This window comes from Apium graveolens, chromosome 4 (genome assembly GCF_009905375.1).
Source record: "Apium graveolens cultivar Ventura chromosome 4, ASM990537v1, whole genome shotgun sequence".
Classification (NCBI taxonomy): Eukaryota; Viridiplantae; Streptophyta; class Magnoliopsida; order Apiales; family Apiaceae; genus Apium; species Apium graveolens.
In genome coordinates, this window is record NC_133650.1 from 251,061,479 (window position 1) to 251,082,926 (window position 21,448).

A 21,448-nucleotide genomic window follows, 5' to 3' on the forward strand; every position below is an offset into this window, starting at 1 on the left:
TACTACACCTTCTCTGCATCTAGATGCTGATGCTCAGAATTTCAGTGAGCATCAGGATATGGTTATTGATCAGAACTTAGAACCAGATCAGCAATCAGAGGATGCTGAAGCCTCCATTGCTACTCACACTGTTGTTTTATCAGAAGATACTGATTCTGTAAGTTCTGATACTGCAAATGCTGGAGATACTGGTGATGCTGCTCTACAAGCAGATGCTGATGAAGCAGGTCCTTCAGAACATGCTCCTCAACAAACAGTTCTTAAATCTGAACTTGTTAAGAAGTTTGTTACAAGAGAAGCACCAGTACCTTGGAGTGAAACTCCTGCAGGACAGGAGTGGACTAAGGAATGGAACTCAGTCACCTGTGCTCCTTCTGCACAGAATCTGGCTGAGCAATTGACAAAAGCTGATGAGATGTTAAATACTGATGATTTCAAAATACAGCTTAGAGTCAAGAAACACAACAAGCTCAGATTGATGATATTCTGAAAAATCAAGCTGCTCAGCAATCTCAACTTACTGAAATCCAAGCCTCAGTGGAATTGCTTGTCTCTCTTCTACTACATGTTGCTGCCAAAAAGGGGGAGAAAGTAATTAAGTCCAAATGCAAGACTGACAAGACACTGAAAGGGAAGGATGATGAAAAGGATGATCAAGGAAACCCTGGAATGGGTAGAGGTCATAGTCAAGGTAGAGATTTCTCATCAAGAGAAGCTGAAATCACAAGTCACAGGACAAGTTCTGATGCTGGTAAAAGGATAAGTTCTGATGAAATTTTAGATCTTGATGAAGAAATGTCAAGACAGTTATTTCTTCAGGAAAATCCAGGAATGGACTTGGAGAGTTTAATGGAAGAAGAAGCCAGACTTAAATCAGAAAAAGTCACATCTAAATCTGAAGCTTCTGGTAAAAAGACACTTCCAAAACTCAAAGGCATTGTGATAAAAGAAAGGACATATACTGAAGCAATATTGACTAAATCACAACCGCAGATAGATCCAAGATCCAAGGGTAAAGAAAAGGTTGGTGAACCTATCAAGGTTTATGTGCCTCCTGAGAATGAAGAAATCACTGATGAAAAGGATGATCTTGCTCTGACTTCAAGAAAAGTTTTTAAAACAACCTCTGACATGGCTCAAGTTGTTCAGAATCAAGAGACAGTAAGTTCTGATATTCCAAAGAAGCAAGTAACCTCTGACATAACTCAAGTTAACTTGATATCAGAAGATAGACCAAAGAAACTCCTACCAGGATTCACTAAAGCAAAACAAACTCAACCTCTGAAGACTACTGCAAGTGGTTTTGAAGCAAGAGTAGTTACTGGAAAGGAAGCAAGAGATAAAACTAGATTGGGAAGTGCTGATGAAAGAAGAATACAGAACACTACCAATGATCCAACTTCCTTGAGTGAACCAGGTATTGGAGCAACTCCTGAGAGATTGAATCAACTGGAATCTGTACAAATAGTTGACCATACCTACTTGAAAAAACACATCTTGTTGTACTTTATGACAGATGGTAAGGTTTATCATATAAGGCAAAATGCCATTCCATTGAAGTATTTTGAAGAACTGGAGCATGTACTATTCTTACTTCAAGTGGATGACAGATTGACAGGAAGTGCTGCAAACTATTTGAAGGATCAGATTCAGAGACAGAAAAGACTTTATTCTGTTAAGTCTGACAGTACATATGTTCCAAAGTACAGAGATCACAAGAGTGATATAGTTGAAATGAAGCCCAACACTGCTAAAATTATAACTACCTTTCTGGGTTACAGGACTGTGGAATTTAATCTTGAGTCTGATAAAGCTTATTTGATCAGACTGGATCAGGATATAAGAAAATCAAAGATTAATGATCTCAGGGCTGCAATCTTTCAAATTGGTGAAGATAATGCAGAGCTTAAAGATGCTAAAAGGAGAATGATTGATGAACTTAGATATGATGAGAGAAGTTTGTTGAAGAACTATCTCAGAACAACTCCTGACATCAGAGAGATCAGAAAGTGAAGCCAAGTCAAGATCTACAACTGCTTAAATTCTGATATTTGTACAGACTGAAGTTTTTATCAGAAGTTAAAAATTGGTAAAGTTTTAAGGACTGTAAGTTGTAGTTATCTAGTCTAATTCTTATGCATTTGTACTTAATGTTTTTGACATCATCAAATATCTGTTAAACTTATATATTATGCTAATTTACAAGTTGGGGGAGATTGTTAGATATATTTGATAATGTCATGGCTAATATGATTTATGTTTAGTTTTCAGATCTTACTTAAACATGATAAATCAGTACTTACTGGAATTCAGGACTTAAGGATATCAGTACTTATATTATCAGGAGATAATCATCAGAAGATGGATATCATAACTTAAGTGCTGAAGTATGTTCAGATAAGGATAGTAGCTGATTAAAGGAAAGAAGATCGAGATAAACATAAGAAGAGATATGCATGAAGAAGGAGTTCCGTGAAGAATGGAATACTTGGAAGAAAAGATATCTGATTGATATATTTTAGGAAGCAGAATTATATTCCATATCAATTAGCGATTATCTTGTAACTGTGTAGTATATAAACACAGACATAGGGTTTACACTAGAAGTGTTATCATATTCGAAGAGATTATTCATTGTAACCCTAGCAGCTCTCGTGATATTTGTTCATCACTGAGAGGTAACAGTTCCATACTGTAACAGAGTTTATTGTTTAAATAAAGTTTGTTTTCTGTTACTTGAAATATTAAAAGTTAGATTTGATTGTATTTTACACTGTATTGACCTCACTAAGGCTGGCATAGTGGCAGCCCCTCGCAAGGACAGAAAACCATAACACGTGCCTAAGTAGCTTGACTTTGTCAACATACTAATTGAGGAATTTAGGCGATCAAGTCGAAGAAATAAATATAGAGGTAAAGGAGATCTGAATGCTTAATTAGTGGAAGAAAGATTGGAGTAAATTTTTTCTGAAGAGGTTTTGAGTTCATAAAGACAATTTATTTTGCATGTAACTATGTCAACCCTGAATTATGACAAGACAATTAGGCTGAGTTGGCAGCGGATCTCTCCTCAATCAGCTATGATATTCTGCTTTATTTTAATTGATTTGTTATTTTTATAATTGTGCTTCCTTGTATTTTACTTTGTAAGAATTAGTATTTACGGGGGTCAAGTACTCATTTCTGAAGAGATTTTGATGAATAAATAAATGATTTAGTTTGTTCTTAATTCTCTTAATATATTTTCTCCTTTATAGCTTATGCTTGCTGGGTTAGAGTGATCCTTTAGGGTTTTCTTGGTGGATTTTTCCTCTACCTAAAGCTTGGTGGGTCTTAACGTTAGTTTATTAGCCGTTCTTAAAAATATAACACTGCATGACCATTTTCCTCACAATCGTATCACTACAATCAATGGACACTATATAGATTAAAATGAATAAAAAAAATGGTTTAGGATCATAAGATAGACCTAGGAGAATAAGATTAACCGGGCTGAACAATTTCTGTAACCACATATTACATGTGAAAGTTTGTTACCACTTAAATTAACTCGGGCTGGACCCGACCTGAGCTTAGCCCTGGGTCCGCCCATGTACACAAAGTATATGTGTCTAATTATCACATACATACTAAACAACATGTAGTAATGGTTCATCATTTACATATTAGGGCTTCGATCAATAGAAAATAGTCATTTTCCTTCAATTTAAGTTGTTTATTATGTAAGACTGTACCTGTACATATATTAGGTGATTACATCAGATAATAGGTTGAGTGAAGATATATCACTTCTATCAGATAATGGGCTGAGTTTGGCTGGATTGCTTAAGTCTGGGAGACTGGGACCGAGGGAGTATTGTCTGCAATCTTTATACAGACAGACTTATGTAAAGTGTTTGAGATATAAAAATGAGAAAAGAAAGTTGCGTTGTTGTATTACTAAAAGAAACTGCAATACATAAATAATAGAAACCAACCAGGAAGGTGGTGCAGAAAAAAACTGAAAACATTCCTACTATTACTCCAGTACTGCTACTAATTCAAACGCTTCCTAAAACTACTCAACTACGTGCATGACTAAGTCACACGACTATATCTGATAATTCTATCTATTATTTATTCAGCAATTAAAATAAAACAAGCCCAGCAGTTTTGATAGCCCAACAGTCTTGATTAAAAGCCCAACATTCACCTCCTTAATCAAAGACTTTTCTTGACTAAATCTTTAACTCCCAGTAACGCTCTCATCTGCTCGAACTTCACCTTCGACATGGCTTTGGTTAAAATATCAGTCTTCTGCTCCTCTGTTCGAACATGCTTCAGGATCACTTCTCCACGCTCAACACAATCTCTAATAAAGTGGTAACGAATATCAATATATTTGCTGCGTCCATGAAATACTGGATTCTTTGACAGATCAATTGCAGATTTATTGTCAACGTACAGTTCCACAGGTCCAATGTATGCATCCGAGATTTGATTTAGAACTTTACGCAACCATATGCCTTGACATGCTGCAGCAGTTGCAGGCATAAACTCGGCTTCACACGAAGATAAAGCTACACATTTTTGAATCTGTGACACCCAGGATATTAAACTTTCATTTAGATAAAATGCTAACCCACCTATGCTCTTTCTGTCATCCAAGTTGCCAGCTAAATCACTGTCCGAAAACCCTGCTAACAGGTAATTCCCTTTACCTCTCAAGTAAACCAGTCCGAAGTCCAAAGTTCCACGTACGTATCGCATTATACGCTTCACTGCATTCAAGTGGAGGACAGTGGGTCTTTCCATGTATCTGCTAACAACACCAACTGAAAATGAAATATCTGGGCGTGTGTGCACCAAATATCTCAGACTACCCACAAGGCTTTTATAATCAGTTGGGTTCACAGCCTTTCCTTTCTCGTCCTTATGCAACTGGATTTTAGGCTCCATAGGATATTTCACAGAGTTACACTCAGACATCCCAGCTTTCTCCAATAATTTTCTCACATACGCAGCCTGCTTCAGTTCTATGTAGTCCTTTCCTTGCTCGACCTCAATACCCAGGTAGTATGACAACTTGCCTAAATCAGACATGTCAAACTCTTTAGCCATCTGCTCTTTAAATTTTCCTATATTCGACAGCCTTGTCCCAGTAATTATTAAATCATCCACATAGACACCCACTATCAGAGACTCATATCCTTCTCTACGTGTATAAACCGCATGCTCGTGTTGACATTTAGTAAAACCCAGTCCTTCAAGACATCTCCTTAAGCGAGCATACCATGCCCTTGGCGCCTGACACAGTCCGTAGAGAGCTTTCATAAGCCTGTACACTTTATGTTCCTCACCAGTTTTTTCGAAACCTTCAGGCTGAAAAACATATACCTCCTCTTGCAAATCGCCATTAAGGAAGGCGGATTTTACATCTAAATGATGGACTTCCCATCCATTTTTAGCTGCAAGAGCCAAGATCAACCGGACTGTCTCCAACCGAGTAACCGGGGCAAAAACTTCTTCATAGTCAACCCCTTGTTTTTGTACATAACCTTTTGCTACGAGACGGGCTTTGTACTTGATGACTTCTCCTTCAGTATTTTTCTTTACTTTGAAAACCCACTTTAGCCCAATCGCCCTTTTTCCAACTGGTAGTTCTGTTAGCCTCCAAGTCTGATTTTTTTCTATCGATTCTATCTCTTGATTCATTGCAATTTTCCACTCCTTTTCTTTGGCTGCTTCATGGTAGTTTGAGGGCTCTTCCACACTTAGCAGAAGTAAATCATCAGGCAATTCTATCTCTTCTGTTTCATCATAAATTTCTCCCAACAACCTGAATCTTCTCGGTTCAATGCTTTGTGATGAATCTGTTGCTCTGCTTGTTTGTTCAGCTGACTGTGAGGACTCTAACAGTCGAGAATTCTCAGGAGTGTATGGAGTCGACTGAAATGAAGGTGATTGGGATTCCAGCTCAAGCTCACTAGTTTCTGTCACCCCTGTGCTAATGTTGATCACAGAAAATGTAGGTGCTACAACACCCTTACCCATCTCTATGTCATTCCATGGCCATCCTTTCGATTCCTCAAATATGACATCCCTGCTTACATGGATTCTCCCTGATTTTGGATCAAATAAACGATATGCCTTGGACCCTGGTTCTTTACCGAGGTTCACAACCGGCTTGCTCCGGTCATCCAACTTCTTAACACAAACAACAGGAATTTTCATATGTGACATACACCCAAAAATTTTAACATGATCAATGTTTGGTTTGTTACCTGACCAAGCCTCGTAGGGTGTTTTTCCAGTTAGAGCTCTAGTGGGTAGTCGGTTCAACAAGTAAACAGCGTTCCTTACTGCTTCACCCCAAAATCTTGATGGCATTTCCCTTTCTTTCAACAAGCTTCTTTCCATCTCAACCACGGTTCTATTCCGACGTTCAACCACCCCATTTTGCTGCGGGGAATATGGTGCCGTGAGATGTCTCATGATGCCTGCATCATCACAAAATTCATTAAATTTTGCTGAGCAAAACTCCCCACCTCTGTCTGTCCTCAAGATTTTTATTTTTTCTTCACGACCATTTTCAACCAGAGCTTTGAACTTTCTGAAAGAATCCAGAGCCTCATCCTTTGTTTTCAATATGTACACCCACATAACTCTACTGAAATCATCAACTAGCAGCATGAAGTAGTGACAGCCACCTGGTGTTGGCGGTGAAATGGGACCACACAAGTCACCATGGATGAGCTCCAGAATTTTGCTTGCAGTGAACGTTGTTTTTGAATGAAATGATTTTTTGGTCTGTTTAGATACCAAACAACCCTGGCACACAACTTTTGGTTGTACCATTTTTGGCAAACCATACACCATATCATTTTCTGACATAATTAATATAGCCTTAAAATTAACGTGGCCCAGTCTGGTGTGCCACAACCGAGTAGTTTCCTCAGCTCTTGACAACAAGCAAACACCTCCTGTATCCTCAATAATTATTTTATAGAGTCTATTTGGAGATCGACATACCTTCATCACCAGCTTTCCAGACGTGTCATAAACCCACAAGAATTCAGCTTTCATAATTACTTTGTTCCCCTCTTCTGACAGTTGACCCAAAGATATGATATTACTACAAAGAGTTGGGATAAAATATACCTCTTTCAACAACCTCTGTTCTCCATTCTTGCATTTAAAAACTATCGATCCCTTTCCCTTTATGCTGACTGTTGATCCATCTCCGAAACGAACCTGCCCAGCTACATTTCCATCTAGTTCCTTGAATTTAGATCGATCCCCAGTCATATGGTTGCTTGCCTCGTTATCAAGATACCATAAGTTGCTCTGTATTTTTCTATCACCATCTGCACTTAGCTTAGGAACAACTCCTCCCTCGTTTAGTAAGACAAGCTCACCGTCACTTGTATTATTTTCAGAAAACAGAAGTGCTGGCTCGTCATCAACTATCTGTGTCAAATTTGCCTCTTGTTTTTTCTCTTTTTCTCGCCTTGGTTTTCTGCATTCTGATGCGTAATGACCGTAAATGCCACAATTATAGCATTTCAGCTTACTCCTATCACGTCTTGAGCCATTTTCACGACCTCCATCTTCGGCTTGGCCCTGTTTTCCTTTGTCTGTACTGTGGCTTTTGGCAAAACCTTTTCCTTTACCACGACTCCCACCTCCAGAATGATACTTTTCAAGGCCACCCTTATTCGATCTTTTCTGCCACTCCTCCCGAGTTAACAGAAGTTGACCTCCAGTGCTTTCTGCCTGTCCACGCAACCTTTCATCATGGGCCTTCAGTCGACCCACCACCTCATCTACCGTCATCTCTTCCATATTTCCAAATTGCTCTATGGTTGAAGCAATCTGCAAATATCTTGAAGGAACTGCACGAAGCAATTTCTTCACGACGTTGGATTCCTCCATCTTTTCTCCTAGAACACGGATATTTGTTACTATACCATACAACTTCATACAAAAGTCGTCAAGCTGGTCCGTTTCCCTCATGCTCATCATCTCAAACTCCGTCTTTAACGTCTGTACTTTCGCCTTTTATACACGGTCAGCGCCTATGCACATTATCTTGATCGCATCCCAGGCCTCCTTGGCGGATGTCTTCTCAGCAATGGATAGCAATACCTCCTCTGGTATGTTCTGGTAGATAGTAGCTAATGCTATTTTATCCATCCTTGCTTCTACAACTACCTTTGGGTCATCTGGGTCTATAGCATCCCACACTCCTTGTGCTTGCATATAGACTTTTAGCTTTAGTGACCACGACGTGTAGTTGTTCTTCGCCAACATAGGATAACTCAAACTAATAGTGCCTTCTTTGTGCTTCTGCGTCTCCATTACAACTGATGTCTTAGGCATGCACTTGGGCATCCACTGGTTTTATCAAGCTCTGATACCAAAATATTGTCTGCAATCTTTATACAGACAGACTTATGTAAAGTGTTTGAGATATAAAACTGAGAAAAGAAAGTTGCGTTGTTGTATTACTAAAAGAAACTGCAATACATAAATAATAGAAACCAACCAGGAAGGTGGTGCAGAAAAAAACTGAAAACATTCCTACTATTACTCCAGTACTGCTACTAATTCAAACGCTTCCTAAAACTACTCAACTACGTGCATGACTAAGTCACACGACTATATCTGATAATTCTATCTATTATTTATTCAGCAATTAAAATAAAACAAGCCCAGCAGTCTTGATAGCCCAACAGTCTTGATTAAAAGCCCAACAGGGAGTACAAGAAAGTGGAGGGGGGAGGGGGGCTCTTTTTAATAGAAAAAAGAATCAGTAAACAAGCATCTTTGCAAATAAATTGTTTTGTGATGGTGATATGCACCTGTTATTTTTCATGTTTGTAGTATGATAAGAAGCTATTGGCTGTGGACATTCCGGTGGCAACATGACCTGATCTGTTGGAATAATCTTAAATTTAGTTATTAATTATTTGTTTATTTAATTATTAGATATTTAGCAATAGATTAATTATTAGAGAAAAATATTATTTTAGAATTGTTTAGTAGTGGGGTAGTGGAGTTATGGAGTAAATTATGGACATGTAATTTACCCATTAATTAGTAGTGGTTAGTTTTGGTAATAGTTAGTTTTAATATGTTTGTAAAGCCTATATAATGGCTAGTTTACCTTGAGTTTTAGAAGAAGAAAAGAAATAACAAGAAATATAGCAGTACAAGTTTTCTGCAAAATGTAGGTGTCTTCTTTTTTCTCTAAATTTTTCCCACATGGTATGAGAGCCATATGATCCAGGGGTTATAAAACTCTTATAAAAATACACATATACATATATATATATATATATATATATATATATATATATTATCCTTAATATTTTCCATGACTTTTACAAATGCAAAAAATATGGGCATCTGTCAAAGAATTGTAGATTTCAGAATGATGAAGAAAGGTTGGCACAATTGATCGAGGGAGAACCACTCCTTTAGAGTTGTGGAAAGATCCAAAGTATTTTTGGAGAGAAAGTGCTCCAAAGTGTTTTTGGAGAGAAAGTGCTCCAAAGTGTTTTTGATGAGAAAGTGCATCAAAATTGATGGTGGTGAGAAGTGCATCACAGGCGAAGAGGTAAATTTAAGATTATGGGGGTGAATGTTGGAATAATCTTAAATTTAGTTATTAATTATTTGTTTATTTAATTATTAGATATTTAGCAATAGATTAATTATTAGAGAAAAATATTATTTTAGAATTGTTTAGTAGTGGGGTAGTGGAGTTATGGAGTAAATTATGGACATGTAATTTACCCATTAATTAGTAGTGGTTAGTTTTGGTAATAGTTAGTTTTAATATGTTTGTAAAGCCTATATAATGGCTAGTTTACCTTGAGTTTTAGAAGAAGAAAAGAAATAACAAGAAATATAGCAGTACAAGTTCTCTGCAAAATGTAGGTGTCTTCTTTTTTCTCTAAGTTTTTCCAACATGATCAACGTTTGTTTCTTGTTGGAGACGAAGAGGAGTACAAGATTGGTGGTGGATTGATATCTGAACTTAGGGGATCCTGTTGGGAAAGCAATGGCAGTAGTAAAGGAATTTGAAGATCGTGACGATAAAGAAGATGAGGATGCTGAAAGAGAACTTCAAGAGGCAGAAAGAAAGTGTCAGTAGGAAATTGGAAAGCTTGAAAGAGAGGATTCACGGTGACTTTGCATATGTCATGTCTATTAAATTTTCTGTATTTTGTTTTCTATAGGAGACATCAGGTGATAATCTGGCGAAGATGAAATAGTAACTAATGCAAATTACTTTGGATCCATATCAAGAGTTGTTTTTACAGAGTTTAAATTTCTCCCCCAGTACTGCACCCTAGTAAGGCCACTTGTAATTGAGTTTCAACAGAACATTCTGGTGCAGCTGACAAACAAAAATGACCCCTTGTACTTTTGTAAGTAATAGTGTTCCCTGCTATCTGTTGTGTGGTAAGAGTAGACTAACATATTAAAAGGTTATACAGTAACTATGTAATGCAAACATTTGATGCCAGGTATCAAACATCTATCACCAAAGATTTGCATATTTTAGAGGTATTGCCTTGTTTTTGCAGTTGATGAAAATTTTGTAGAGCTCAAGAACATTAACATTATAAATATACATTTAGTAGCTTTTACTAGATTGTTTGTCTAGCATTCAGATTAAATATTTCACTATCATTTTTATAATACAAATTTTTACTGCTAGCACATCCGCACTACAAACAAATGGATAATAGTATGGATGATATTATCAATTACAATTCATCCAGTATACCTAAAGAGGCCGAGACAAGAACTTTAAGGGCTTATTTAGGAAATAGTGAAGGTGGGTTGTTTCATCAGGAGTAGGGGATGCTATGGGTTGCTCTAGAATTAGCTCTTTTAATTCTTAAAAAAGAGCCTCTTCTCAAAATTACATATAATTTTATAGAACATACACCACATTTTCTTTTTCTGAAAACCCTTTTTTATTTACTTTGCTACATGTTTTCCTCTCAAGTCTTAATAATTTTTTTTCATTATAACACTAATCAAATATAACAAGTGGAGCTCAAAGAATGGAGTTTAACACTTATTATAACACTCTTTATAACAAATGAAGCCTACCGAAAATTAAATATATAAGCCTTCAGTTCCAAACTTATAAGTCAAGAAATCAACTTAAGCAACTTATAATATAATATTATGACTCATTAAAATTAAATATTATTTAGTTATATTATTATTTTGAGCTTGACAAAAAATGTATTTTAAGATAACTTATTTATTATTGAAAATGAAATATAAAATACGTGGTTAATAAAATTGTAACAGTACAACTTTATCATATTTAAAGATGATAATAATAATAATAATAATAATAATAATAATAATAATATTTTATAATATGCTGTTGACATAATTAATAACTTAATATTTTGATGGCATTTTAAATATTAAAATATAAGATATTGTATAATATTTGATCTAAAAGGCCTATTTCATTTATTTTAAAAATATTTTCAAATTATTATGTTCTTAGTAATTATGCGGGACTGTTCTAGAAACATCTGAGAAATATAAGCAAGCATCAGGTTCCTAAATATTTTTTGTTTAGAACTTGACCCAGTTTCAGAATCCTAGCTGGTCTTCTAGATAATTTTCCTAGGATAGTGAAAATCAAATTTCGAATCCTAGTCTGCTATTAATAGCCAAAAACTGTATAAATATACATACACTCGTTGACAGATTTCTCATGCATCCAGGAGCGAAAAATTATACTTCTTTACTCACGAGTCACGATTAAGTTTTAATACAACGTCTCTTTAAACATGTCTTCCTCATCCGATAGCAGTCCGACAACGCTATGTGCCAACAATTGTGGTTTCTATGGATCTCCCGCAAATCGTAATCTCTGCTCAAAGTGCTACCTACACTTTGTCAAACAACATATATCACTGCCCCAACCTGCAGATGATATCAAAGTAATTAATGATTCCATTACTTCCTCTGTGCATCAAGTCTCGAATGAGAAAGTTGTTGATGATAGCTCCCTGGGGAAAAACAAATCTAGCCGTTGCTTGTGTTGCAAGAAAAAGATAGGATTGCTGGGGTTTGCATGTCGTTGTGGAGGCAAGTTTTGTAGCATGCATCGGTATCCAGAGGAACATTCATGCCCTTTTGATTATAAAACCACTGGACGTGTTGCTTTGGCCAGGGATAATCCTTTGGTTGTTCGTGATAGGTTGGGCGAGAGAGTATAAACATCGACCCATAAGTTAGTAATATCAGAACCAGAACCTTTATTGTAGTTGGTTTATCTTTTGTTTATAATTTTTAGTGTCTTTTGAATCTTCTGAAATTGGTATATATTTTTTGCGTTTTTGTATGAAATTTTAGTTTTGCTTAAAGGATGATTACATGATTACCAAGGTCGTTAATTTTGACTTTAAATTATCAAGGCTTGTATCTTGTGTGCATGTGCTCATTAGTCATCACTTGATCCACACAGTAGAGCCAAAGACAGGTCCTCCCCCAGTTGCTGGTATATGTTGAGGGAAAAAATATCTGCTGCAATCTGAAATCCGACCCAATCTAAATTGTTTATCGACAATTATAATAGAAAATGACGCTGCAGGATTTGGACTAAACCTTATGATCAAGGGCGGAGACAGGATTATAATCTTACCTAGGCTATCAAACATATAACAAGTACGGTAATAAGATTAAATAGAGGTTACTAACACAAGCCGCAAAGTAGTGGTAACCAGCAGAAAACAAACCAGCAGTTGCTTTATACCTACAAAACAAGAGTGAGTGAAAATCAGGCCCTGACTTACTCATAAACATTTAATATTATCATATAAGTATTACAAATTAGCTATTAAATTTGAGTAATCTTACTTGTTATTTGAGTTGCAGCCTTCGATTTTTAATTGAATAAAATTCATCTATTATCGAATCTGAATCGATATCTTCAACAAGGTCTCGTTCAATGTAAAGCATCATAGAATCTTGTAAAAACTCCTCTTCCATTTTATTGCGTAGAGCAGTTTTAACAAGTTTCATAACTGAAAAGGAGCGTTCTGTCGTTGCGGTAAAAACTGGTAAAGTTAAAACTAGACGAATCAACCGGTCAATCAAATTATAGTGCTGCAACTTGCTTGTTTCGACTAATCTGCAATATAACTCATTGATGGTACACAGATTTTGAAAGCTCTCGTGATGAACCACATCAAGTTTATAATGCTCAAGTTGACATTTCAAGTAATGCCTTTCCTGTTCAGTAAAGTCTTTTGGATAAAACTTTTCGGCAAGCTTGTAAAGCTCCTCAGCTTTAAATAATTTAAAATTGTCTTTTGGGTCTAACGCAGAGCTAAGTACAAGAAGTTCAACTGCTCCATCACTAAATTTGGAATTCAGCTCCTCTCGCTGAAAATCAATTGCTGAATTAAAGATATTAAAATGGTAGTGTTGGCTGATTGTCATTGAGTTTTTTTGTTGGCATGAACGACCTGTTGCACTTTTGTACAAAGCATCAAAATCTGGAATTTCAGCACCATGTTGTGGACAAATAGATTGCACATACAAAAGGAGATGATCAAATCCTTCTTCCCTCAAGGTAAGTAGCAGTGTCTTCGTAGTTGAAACAAGATCCATGGCACTTACAATGTCAAGAGATTTGTGTTGTAAAGCTCGACAAAGTAAATCGATGACCCCCATAATTTTATGCATCATATGAAGTGTGAAAATATAATCAAATGATCTCATAAAGATTAAACAACCAGTTGCTTCTCTACGTAGTGAACTAGAATTACCTTCTTCAACAATACTTTCAAGCACTGAAATGGTTGCTCCATACATATCTATTAAACTGTAAATGAAATCAAAATGAGAGCTCCAGTGAGTTGAACCACTCCTATGAAGATTGCCAATCTGATTTCTACCTCTTCCAGTATCACGCTCACCCAAAGTCACCATATTAGCAATTTTAATAATTTGGGAAGAATGTAACTCAGTATGCCATTTTGGAGAACAACCAATAAAATTAACAATGGCTGAAAGTTTTGAGAAAATTAGATAAACAGAAGTCTCTTTTGTAGAAGCTCCAACTAATGCTAGTTGTAATCTATGAGCAAAGCAGTGTATGTAATATGCATAAGGACACTCCTTAAGAAATAGAGCCTGAAGTCCATTCCAAGAACCTGACATATTGCTAGCACCGTCGTACCCTTGACCCCACATGTTAGAGCTGTGCAAATTATATCGAGAAAGAATAGTGGATATTTTTTCTTTCAATGTTGCAGCACTAGTGTTTGGAACATGAACAATCTCAAAGAAACGCTCTCGTAAGACACCAAGACGGTCAACAAACCTCAAAATAATTGACATCTCTTCTTTATTTGCTGAATCTTTGGCTTCATCAACCAATATACAGAATTTTGCATCTCGAACTTCTTCACGAATTTTTCCTCTGACTCTATTTGCGATAATGTGCAAATTTTTTTTTTGAATAGTCGGTGAAGTATATTTTGCATTTTTTGGAGCTCTTTCTAACACAATATCACCAATGTCTTCATTCATTCGACCTATAAATTTTACCATCTCTATAAAATTGCCACGATTGATAGAAGTTGGAGATTCATCGTGACCTCTAAATGCACAAGCCTGCAAACTAAGCCATCGAATACTTTTAATGGTTGCTTTAAGTCGCAACCTATTTTTCTGAATTTCTTCTTCACTTTGAGCATTCAACACTTTATCAACATGTCCTCTTACTTTTGTTAATTCTTCAACGCATTGTACTGCTTTCCTATGCGGTGATTTAGGAACTCCCACGTGCAATATAAGTGGAAATCTCGGTCCATCATTAACCCTCTTCCAACAATTAAATCCATCAATAGTAAATGTGGGATGAAGAGGTGATTTTTTTTCAAAAATATAACAAGGAAAATAAAATATTGCATCCTTTTCCGGAGAGTACTCTAGCCAACGAAAATTTTCAAACCACGAATATTGAAATCTACGAGGTTGTGTCTGTGTTCCATATCTTGTTCTTGGATACTCTACTAACTTAGGTTGATACGGACCCATTTTGATATAAGCTCGTCTTATTGCATCTCTTTGATTAACGGGATGTTGCCATATAGGAATTTGAATTCCAGGAACTCGTTCAAGAGTTTTAAGATCGATTTCAACTCTTGGAGATTTAAAAATAGGTTCATCATTTTCAACTCTTGTAGATGGGTTTTCTTCAATATCAACAATAGATGGAGATTGTATTTGTACCTCATTTGCGAGTGTAGATACACTTGATTTGAAAAATAAAAATAATGTTCTTCCCCTCTTTTTCCCCTGAGATGCCATTATACATGTCCTGTAAAAAAGAGAGCAAAAGAGATTAAAAAGGATTGTAAATTAAAAAACCTAATTGGGAAGAACATAAACAATAAATCAAGAAAGAGATGAATAATCTTGTTACCTGTAAATCTCTACTTCTTCTTCCCTTCTTGAATATTGATAACTAATTATAGAACTTTGGTGTTTTTGTGTTATGTAACTCTAACTCGATGTACTGCTTTTGTGATTGTGAGTCTAAGGTGTTTACTAAAAAATTTGGGATGGGCTGACATCAAAATGTTTGGGCTGGAACATATAAAAATATTGAATATTTTTTTTACCCTGGGCTGCAGCCCACCACAACCTTTGTTGTGCCTCCGCCCCTGCATATGATCCAGATTCTAGAATGACAGATATATTTAGTTAAACTGTATCTCTGGAGCAGCTAGCTACCTGAAATTCAGATTCCCGCTAATAATTCACCAACTCATAAAACAACATTGATATCTAATCATATCAATTTTTATATTTAGATTCCTTCTTTCTTTTTTAAAATGGGAAACGGTCTACAACAAACAGTTGTTGTAGACCGTTTTGTAACAAACGGTTTTTCCACCGTTGGATGGTGAATCGAATGGCTGGGTATTAAAATATGATGTAGGGGACCACGGAAATTGTCCGCGGTACGGGGTAAGTACGAAAATACCCCCAGCTCACGGATCGCAGATAATTTCCGCGGTTGGTGTCATTTTTTCTTTGTTAAATACCTAGAAAACCACATACACAAACACAGTTTTACACAACAAAAAAAACACAGAGACGCAGCCACAAACACAGACAGACAAACACATTCCAAAAACACAGCACAACCGCAACCATCAACAGCCTTGAATCGTTCCCTTTTTTCCTAATTAAGGTATATAATCGATTCCTTTTTGTTATTTTCAGTTTTATTGATATGAATTTTTGTTTTTTTATTGTTGTAGATATGATTTTTTGTATGTAATTCAAATTTTTAGGGTTAATTTATGTATGAATTATACTATCGAATTAACATATGAATTGTAGTATGATTAAATTCGAATTTTTAGATTTTTTAGGATTAATAATTTTGAATTGATTGGTTTAATTTGTTGATATAAAATTAAATCCGAATTTTTTAGTGTGAAATTAAAATTTGTAATGATAAATTTAGGGTTAAATTTGTTAGTGTAAAATTCAAAATTTTAATAATAAATTTAGTGTAAAATTTGAATTATATTAGTGTAAAATTCGAATTTGTAATGATAAATATGGTGTTAAATTCGAATCATATTAGTGTAAAATTTGAAATTTTATTGATAAAATTAGTGTTAAATTCTAATTATATTAGTATAAATTCAAATTTTTAATGATAAATTTAGTGTTAAATTTGATTATATTAGTGTAATATTTGAATTTAGATATAATTAAGAATTTATAATTATGAATTTAGTGTTAATGTTAGGGTGAAATATAGGGGTTAAATTTCAGTGCATAAATTTTTAGTGTAATTAACATATGATTTTGGGATGATTTTTACAATAAATTGGTAATTAATTCGATTTTTGGTAAATAGTTCGAACAAATGTATAACTACGAATTTTGTTTGCAATGTAGTTGAAAATCAAAATTAAATTCGAATTTATAGGTAGTTATTTCGAATGTATTGTGTACGTGGTGATTATATATGTGGTGATTGTTTTTATTGTGTATGTGGTGATTGTTTTTATTGTGGTGAATGATGAATTATGTTCACAATATTTTCAAGTATGGCTAATTTTGATGATTTCGGGAATATGTTGCCGGGTCCGAACGCGCATAATGTTATTTAGGATAATCGGTATCACGTTAGTGAGGATGTTTGGGACGGTGCAGGGAGAGAGGAGTTGCACATTCAACGAACAAGTCATTGCACGATTGGAAGTTAAGGAGACCACAACGGGAATTGTTACACATGCTCGGGTTTGGGATATTTGCAGACCCTCATGTTGTCTTGGCTACTAACACTCGGTTGATATCCGCTTTGGTAGAGCGTTTGAGACTGATAAGTGGATTTTATATCTACTTGGAACGCTTCATTACAAGCTTAAGTTGGTGTTTTGGAATCAAGTTGTTGGTATTTTTGATATGTTTTTGTGTTATTGCATTTCATACATCAGTTAAATGAAGAAATAAGTTTTTCAAGGAAATATGCGAAAAAAATCTAAGAATTGGGATCCTAGGCCATTCTCAAGTTGTAGAGAATCTCGTTAGCTTCACGTGGGCAGTTGAATCGCCTAATTCTGACGAGCAGAACTCAAGGTACGACCAAAAGAAGAATCATCAGAAAAATCCAGAAGTCAGGCGCGGCCGCCCCTAAAACCAGCGCGACCGCCCCGCCTTTCTTCCAAAAAAAACAGCGCGCCCGCGCTGATTTGAGCGCGGGCGCCCCGCCCTTTTTGCCCCAAAATCCTGATTTTAGTAGAATTTGATGATTTTAAGGGTCCAGGTTCACTAGGGGCTTATATATAGTGATAAAAAGACGTTTTTAACAAGGAGCGAGGGGAGAGCATTAAGAAGATCTAGATAGCACTAGACGGCTACGGAGAAGAAGACTTTTGTATTCTTCAATATAGTTGATACTTGGATGCTTGTTTTCAATTTGTCTTTGAACCCTAATACTCTTATATTGTTTATTATCATATTTTCATTGGAATCCATGGTGACGATGAGTTCGATTATGAACTAATCGTTATCATGGGGTTCTAACAGATTTACTTATGGATTTCTATAGTTAATTTGTTTCAATATCTTGTTGTGTGGTGATTGATTGATATCCTAGTATTGGTTGTGCTTATTCGTCTTATGTGCGTAGCTAATATATAAGATAGCGTGTTAATCTCTATTGAAGCGACAATGAATATAGAGATTTAGAACTTGCCATGCTAGCATAGGTTCATGTATTTATTATGCATGATTCGTAGGTAATTTTAACCATCTTACTTGCCCTATGTAATCACGATAAATAACTTGTGCATTAAACCTTTATGCTGTCAAATTCTACAGACATATAGGGTCTTAACATAATTGGTGTCTATTCAGCTTCTATCTCTTTTGTGGATGTCTGGTAGTAGGGTATTCGTACAACGAAAGTTGGCGTTTACTAGTTTCGTGTCATTTGATTAGTTGTCATCACTATTACATGCTAATGTTAAGAATAATGACTTTGAATACAGTAGTAATGAAGTTAGAATCCCATATTTATCTCATATAGTTAATTCAATCACTTTTATTCTTAGTTAATTGCATGTTAGTTTAATCTTAGTTATAAACATCTCAACTTGTTATTGTCTTAGCATTGAGCGATAGCCATACCATTGTTGCATAAGTGCATAATCTTAAGTTAACTAAAAAGAGCCTGGTGGGAACGAATCTGATTTCTATCTTATACTACTTGCGAACACGTATACTTGCGTGAAATTTAGCGCGTGTTTTCACCCTAACAAGTTTTTGGCGCCGTTGCCGGGGACTCGGTGTTAAGTTTTAGTTTATGTACTTGACATTAGTGGTCGTTAAAGTTCACTGACTTGGATTCTTTTACTTTCATGGTTTACTTGTTGTGTTTCAGGTACTCATTACAACGGGAGATCCAGCAGCACCAATAAAAGCGTTGATGGATTTTTCTCAACCCAAGATCAATGACATTCAATCTAGCATTATCAGGCCAGTGATTGCAGCTAATTCCTTCGAGATCAAGCCTGGCATAATTCAGATGGTGCAGAACTCAGTTCAGTTTGGGGGTGCTCCAATGGAAGATCCCAATACGCACATCAGGGATTTCATAGAGATCCACGACTCCTTCAGGTTCAATGGTGTGTCTAAGGATGCGGTGAAATTGAGATTATTCCCATTCTCTCTGAGGGACAAGGCTAAGAGCTGGTTACACTCTCTACCAGCTGGTTCGATTACTGCTTGGGAAGATCTTGCTCAGAAGTTTCTTACTAAAATTCTTCCCTATGGCGAAGACAGCTGCAATGAGGAATGCTCTTACTCAATTTACGCAACAATCGGGAGAATCTCTATGTGAATCTTGGGAGCACTACAAGGAGATGCTTAGGAAGTGTCCTCATCATCGAATGCCTGATTGGATGATTATCAATTGCTTCTATAACGGTTTGGGAGCATAGTTAAGACCCATACTTGATGCAGCATCACGTGGAGTATTATGGGCAAAGATCTATGAGGAAGCTTATGATCTAATTGAATTGATGGCTGTTAATGAATATCAGTATCCAATTCAGAGATTGCCACATGGCATGGTAGCAGAAGTTCTTGAAGTGGATACAGCTATGGCTATCACTGCTCAACTGAAGGCGTTGTCTATGAAAATCGATTCTCTGGCTAACTATGGTGTTAATCAGATAACCAGTGTTTGTGAGCTGTGTGCAGGTTCGTATGCGATGAATCAATGTGTTATATCTAGTGAATCAGCTCAGTTTGTGAGCAACTTTCAGAGATCGCAGCAACCAGTTCCAGACACTTATCATCCTAACAACTGGAATCATCCTAACTTCAGCTGGAGCAATAATCAGAATGCGATGCAACAGCCTTTCTAGGAGTTTGGAAACAAGCAATTCAATCCTCCTGGTTTTCAGTAACAATTCGCACCAAGACAACAACTCCAACTTCAACAACAAACTCATGGTGCAGGTCTATCTTCGAATGAAAAATCTGAATTGGAGAAATTACGACTTATGTGCAAAAACTAGGCTCTTATATGACAAAGCCAGGCTGTTTCTATCAAGACTCTGGAGAACCAAATAGGGCAAATTGCTAACGCCTTATTGAATTGACCACCAGGAACGCTTCGTAGTGATATAGAATCCAATCTAGGCAAGAGGGAAGTTGAAGAACAGGTGAACGCCATCACCCCGAGGTCTGGAAATGCCGCAAGCCCCCAAATTCAGCAAGACGAAGAGCCTGAAAAATCTTGAGTTTCAGAACATAAAGTTGTAGCTGAAGAAGAAGTGCTTAAGGATGTCGAGGTGGAACCAAGGAAGAAAAATATGGAACACACTCTTCCTGAGGGTAATAAAGGGGAGAAACAGGTCTATCCTCCACCTCCTTTTCTTAAGAGGCTACAGAAGCAGAAGTTGGAAAAACAATTTGCTAAGTTTCTGGAGGTGTTCAAGAAACTTCATATCAACATACCTTTCGCTGAAGCTCTTGAACATATGCATAGCTATGCGAAGTTTATGAAAGGTATTTTCTCTAGGAAATTGAAGCTCGATGACTTAGAGACCGTTGCTCTTACGAAGGAATGCAGTGCAATTCTGCAACAGAAATTGCCTCTGAAGCTTAAGGATCCTGTAAGTTTCACTATTCCTTGCATTATTGGAAACTTGTCGTTCGACAAATGCTTGTGTGATTTGGGAGCTAGCATCAATCTGATGCCCTTGTCTATCTTCAAGAAGCTTGGTCTACTTGATCCGAAAACGATATACATGTCATTGTAACTAGCTGATTATTCCATTGCTTATCCACGAGGTATAGTGGAGGATGTCTTGGTCAAGGTGGACAAACTCATCTTCCCTACCGATTTTATCATTCCGGATTTTGAGGAAGATAAGAAGATTCTCATTATCTTGGGAAGACCATTCTTGGCTACAGGCCGAACTATGATCGATGTGCAAAAAGGAGAGCTTACGATGAAGGTTCAAGATCAGAAGGTCACTTTTAATATGTTCAAGGCAATAAAGTTACCCATAGATAAAGAGCAGTGCTTTAAAGTAGAATGGGTCAACTCTGTCATAAATTCGGAGTTTGAGCAACTGCCAAAGTCAGATACCTTAGAGAGATCCTTAATAGGGAAATTAATTATTGAAGATAAAGAAGGAGCAGAGCAAATGCAGGTTTTGAATGCACCTCCGTGGAAGAGGAAGTTGGATATGCCATTCGATTCCCTTGGGTTAGCATTCGATTCTCTTGGGTTAGTAGAGCTGAAAATTTCTCAGGAGCGTCTCGAGCCGTCTATTAAGAAACTCTCATACTTGAGCTCAACCCACTGCCAAATCACTTGAGGTATGCATTCTTAGGTGCACTCCATGATAAGGGGTTGGGATAT

The 21,448-nt window shown here is 36.4% G+C and overlaps 2 protein-coding genes, 1 non-coding gene and 1 pseudogene across 3 annotated transcripts; 2 read left to right on the plus strand and 2 right to left on the minus strand.

Annotated features, from left to right (window-relative positions):
- LOC141719502 (uncharacterized) overlaps positions 1-10,177 on the plus strand; it is a 29,585-nt pseudogene extending 19,408 nt beyond the window's left edge.
- Positions 10,178-11,758: 1,581 nt separating this feature from the next.
- Positions 11,759-12,406, plus strand: LOC141717098 (zinc finger A20 and AN1 domain-containing stress-associated protein 10-like). Its single transcript, XM_074519211.1, has one exon. The coding sequence runs from the start codon at positions 11,817-11,819 to the stop codon at positions 12,246-12,248; it is 432 nt and encodes a 143-aa protein (XP_074375312.1). The 5' UTR covers positions 11,759-11,816; the 3' UTR covers positions 12,249-12,406.
- Positions 12,407-12,891: 485 nt separating this feature from the next.
- Positions 12,892-15,351, minus strand: LOC141719503 (uncharacterized). Its single transcript, XM_074521884.1, has one exon. The coding sequence runs from the start codon at positions 15,349-15,351 to the stop codon at positions 12,892-12,894; it is 2,460 nt and encodes an 819-aa protein (XP_074377985.1).
- Positions 15,352-19,355: 4,004 nt separating this feature from the next.
- On the minus strand, positions 19,356-19,462 carry LOC141722402 (small nucleolar RNA R71). Its single transcript, XR_012575422.1, has one exon. It is a non-coding gene; the product is annotated as a small nucleolar RNA R71 (small nucleolar RNA).
- Between the last annotated feature and the right edge of the window lie 1,986 nt (positions 19,463-21,448).

Coding starts and splice junctions, on each gene's coding strand:
- LOC141717098 (XM_074519211.1), top strand. CDS start 11,817: ATGTCTTCCTCATCCGATAGCAGTCCGACAACGCTATGTGCCAACAAT.
- LOC141719503 (XM_074521884.1), bottom strand. CDS start 15,351: ATGGCATCTCAGGGGAAAAAGAGGGGAAGAACATTATTTTTATTTTTC.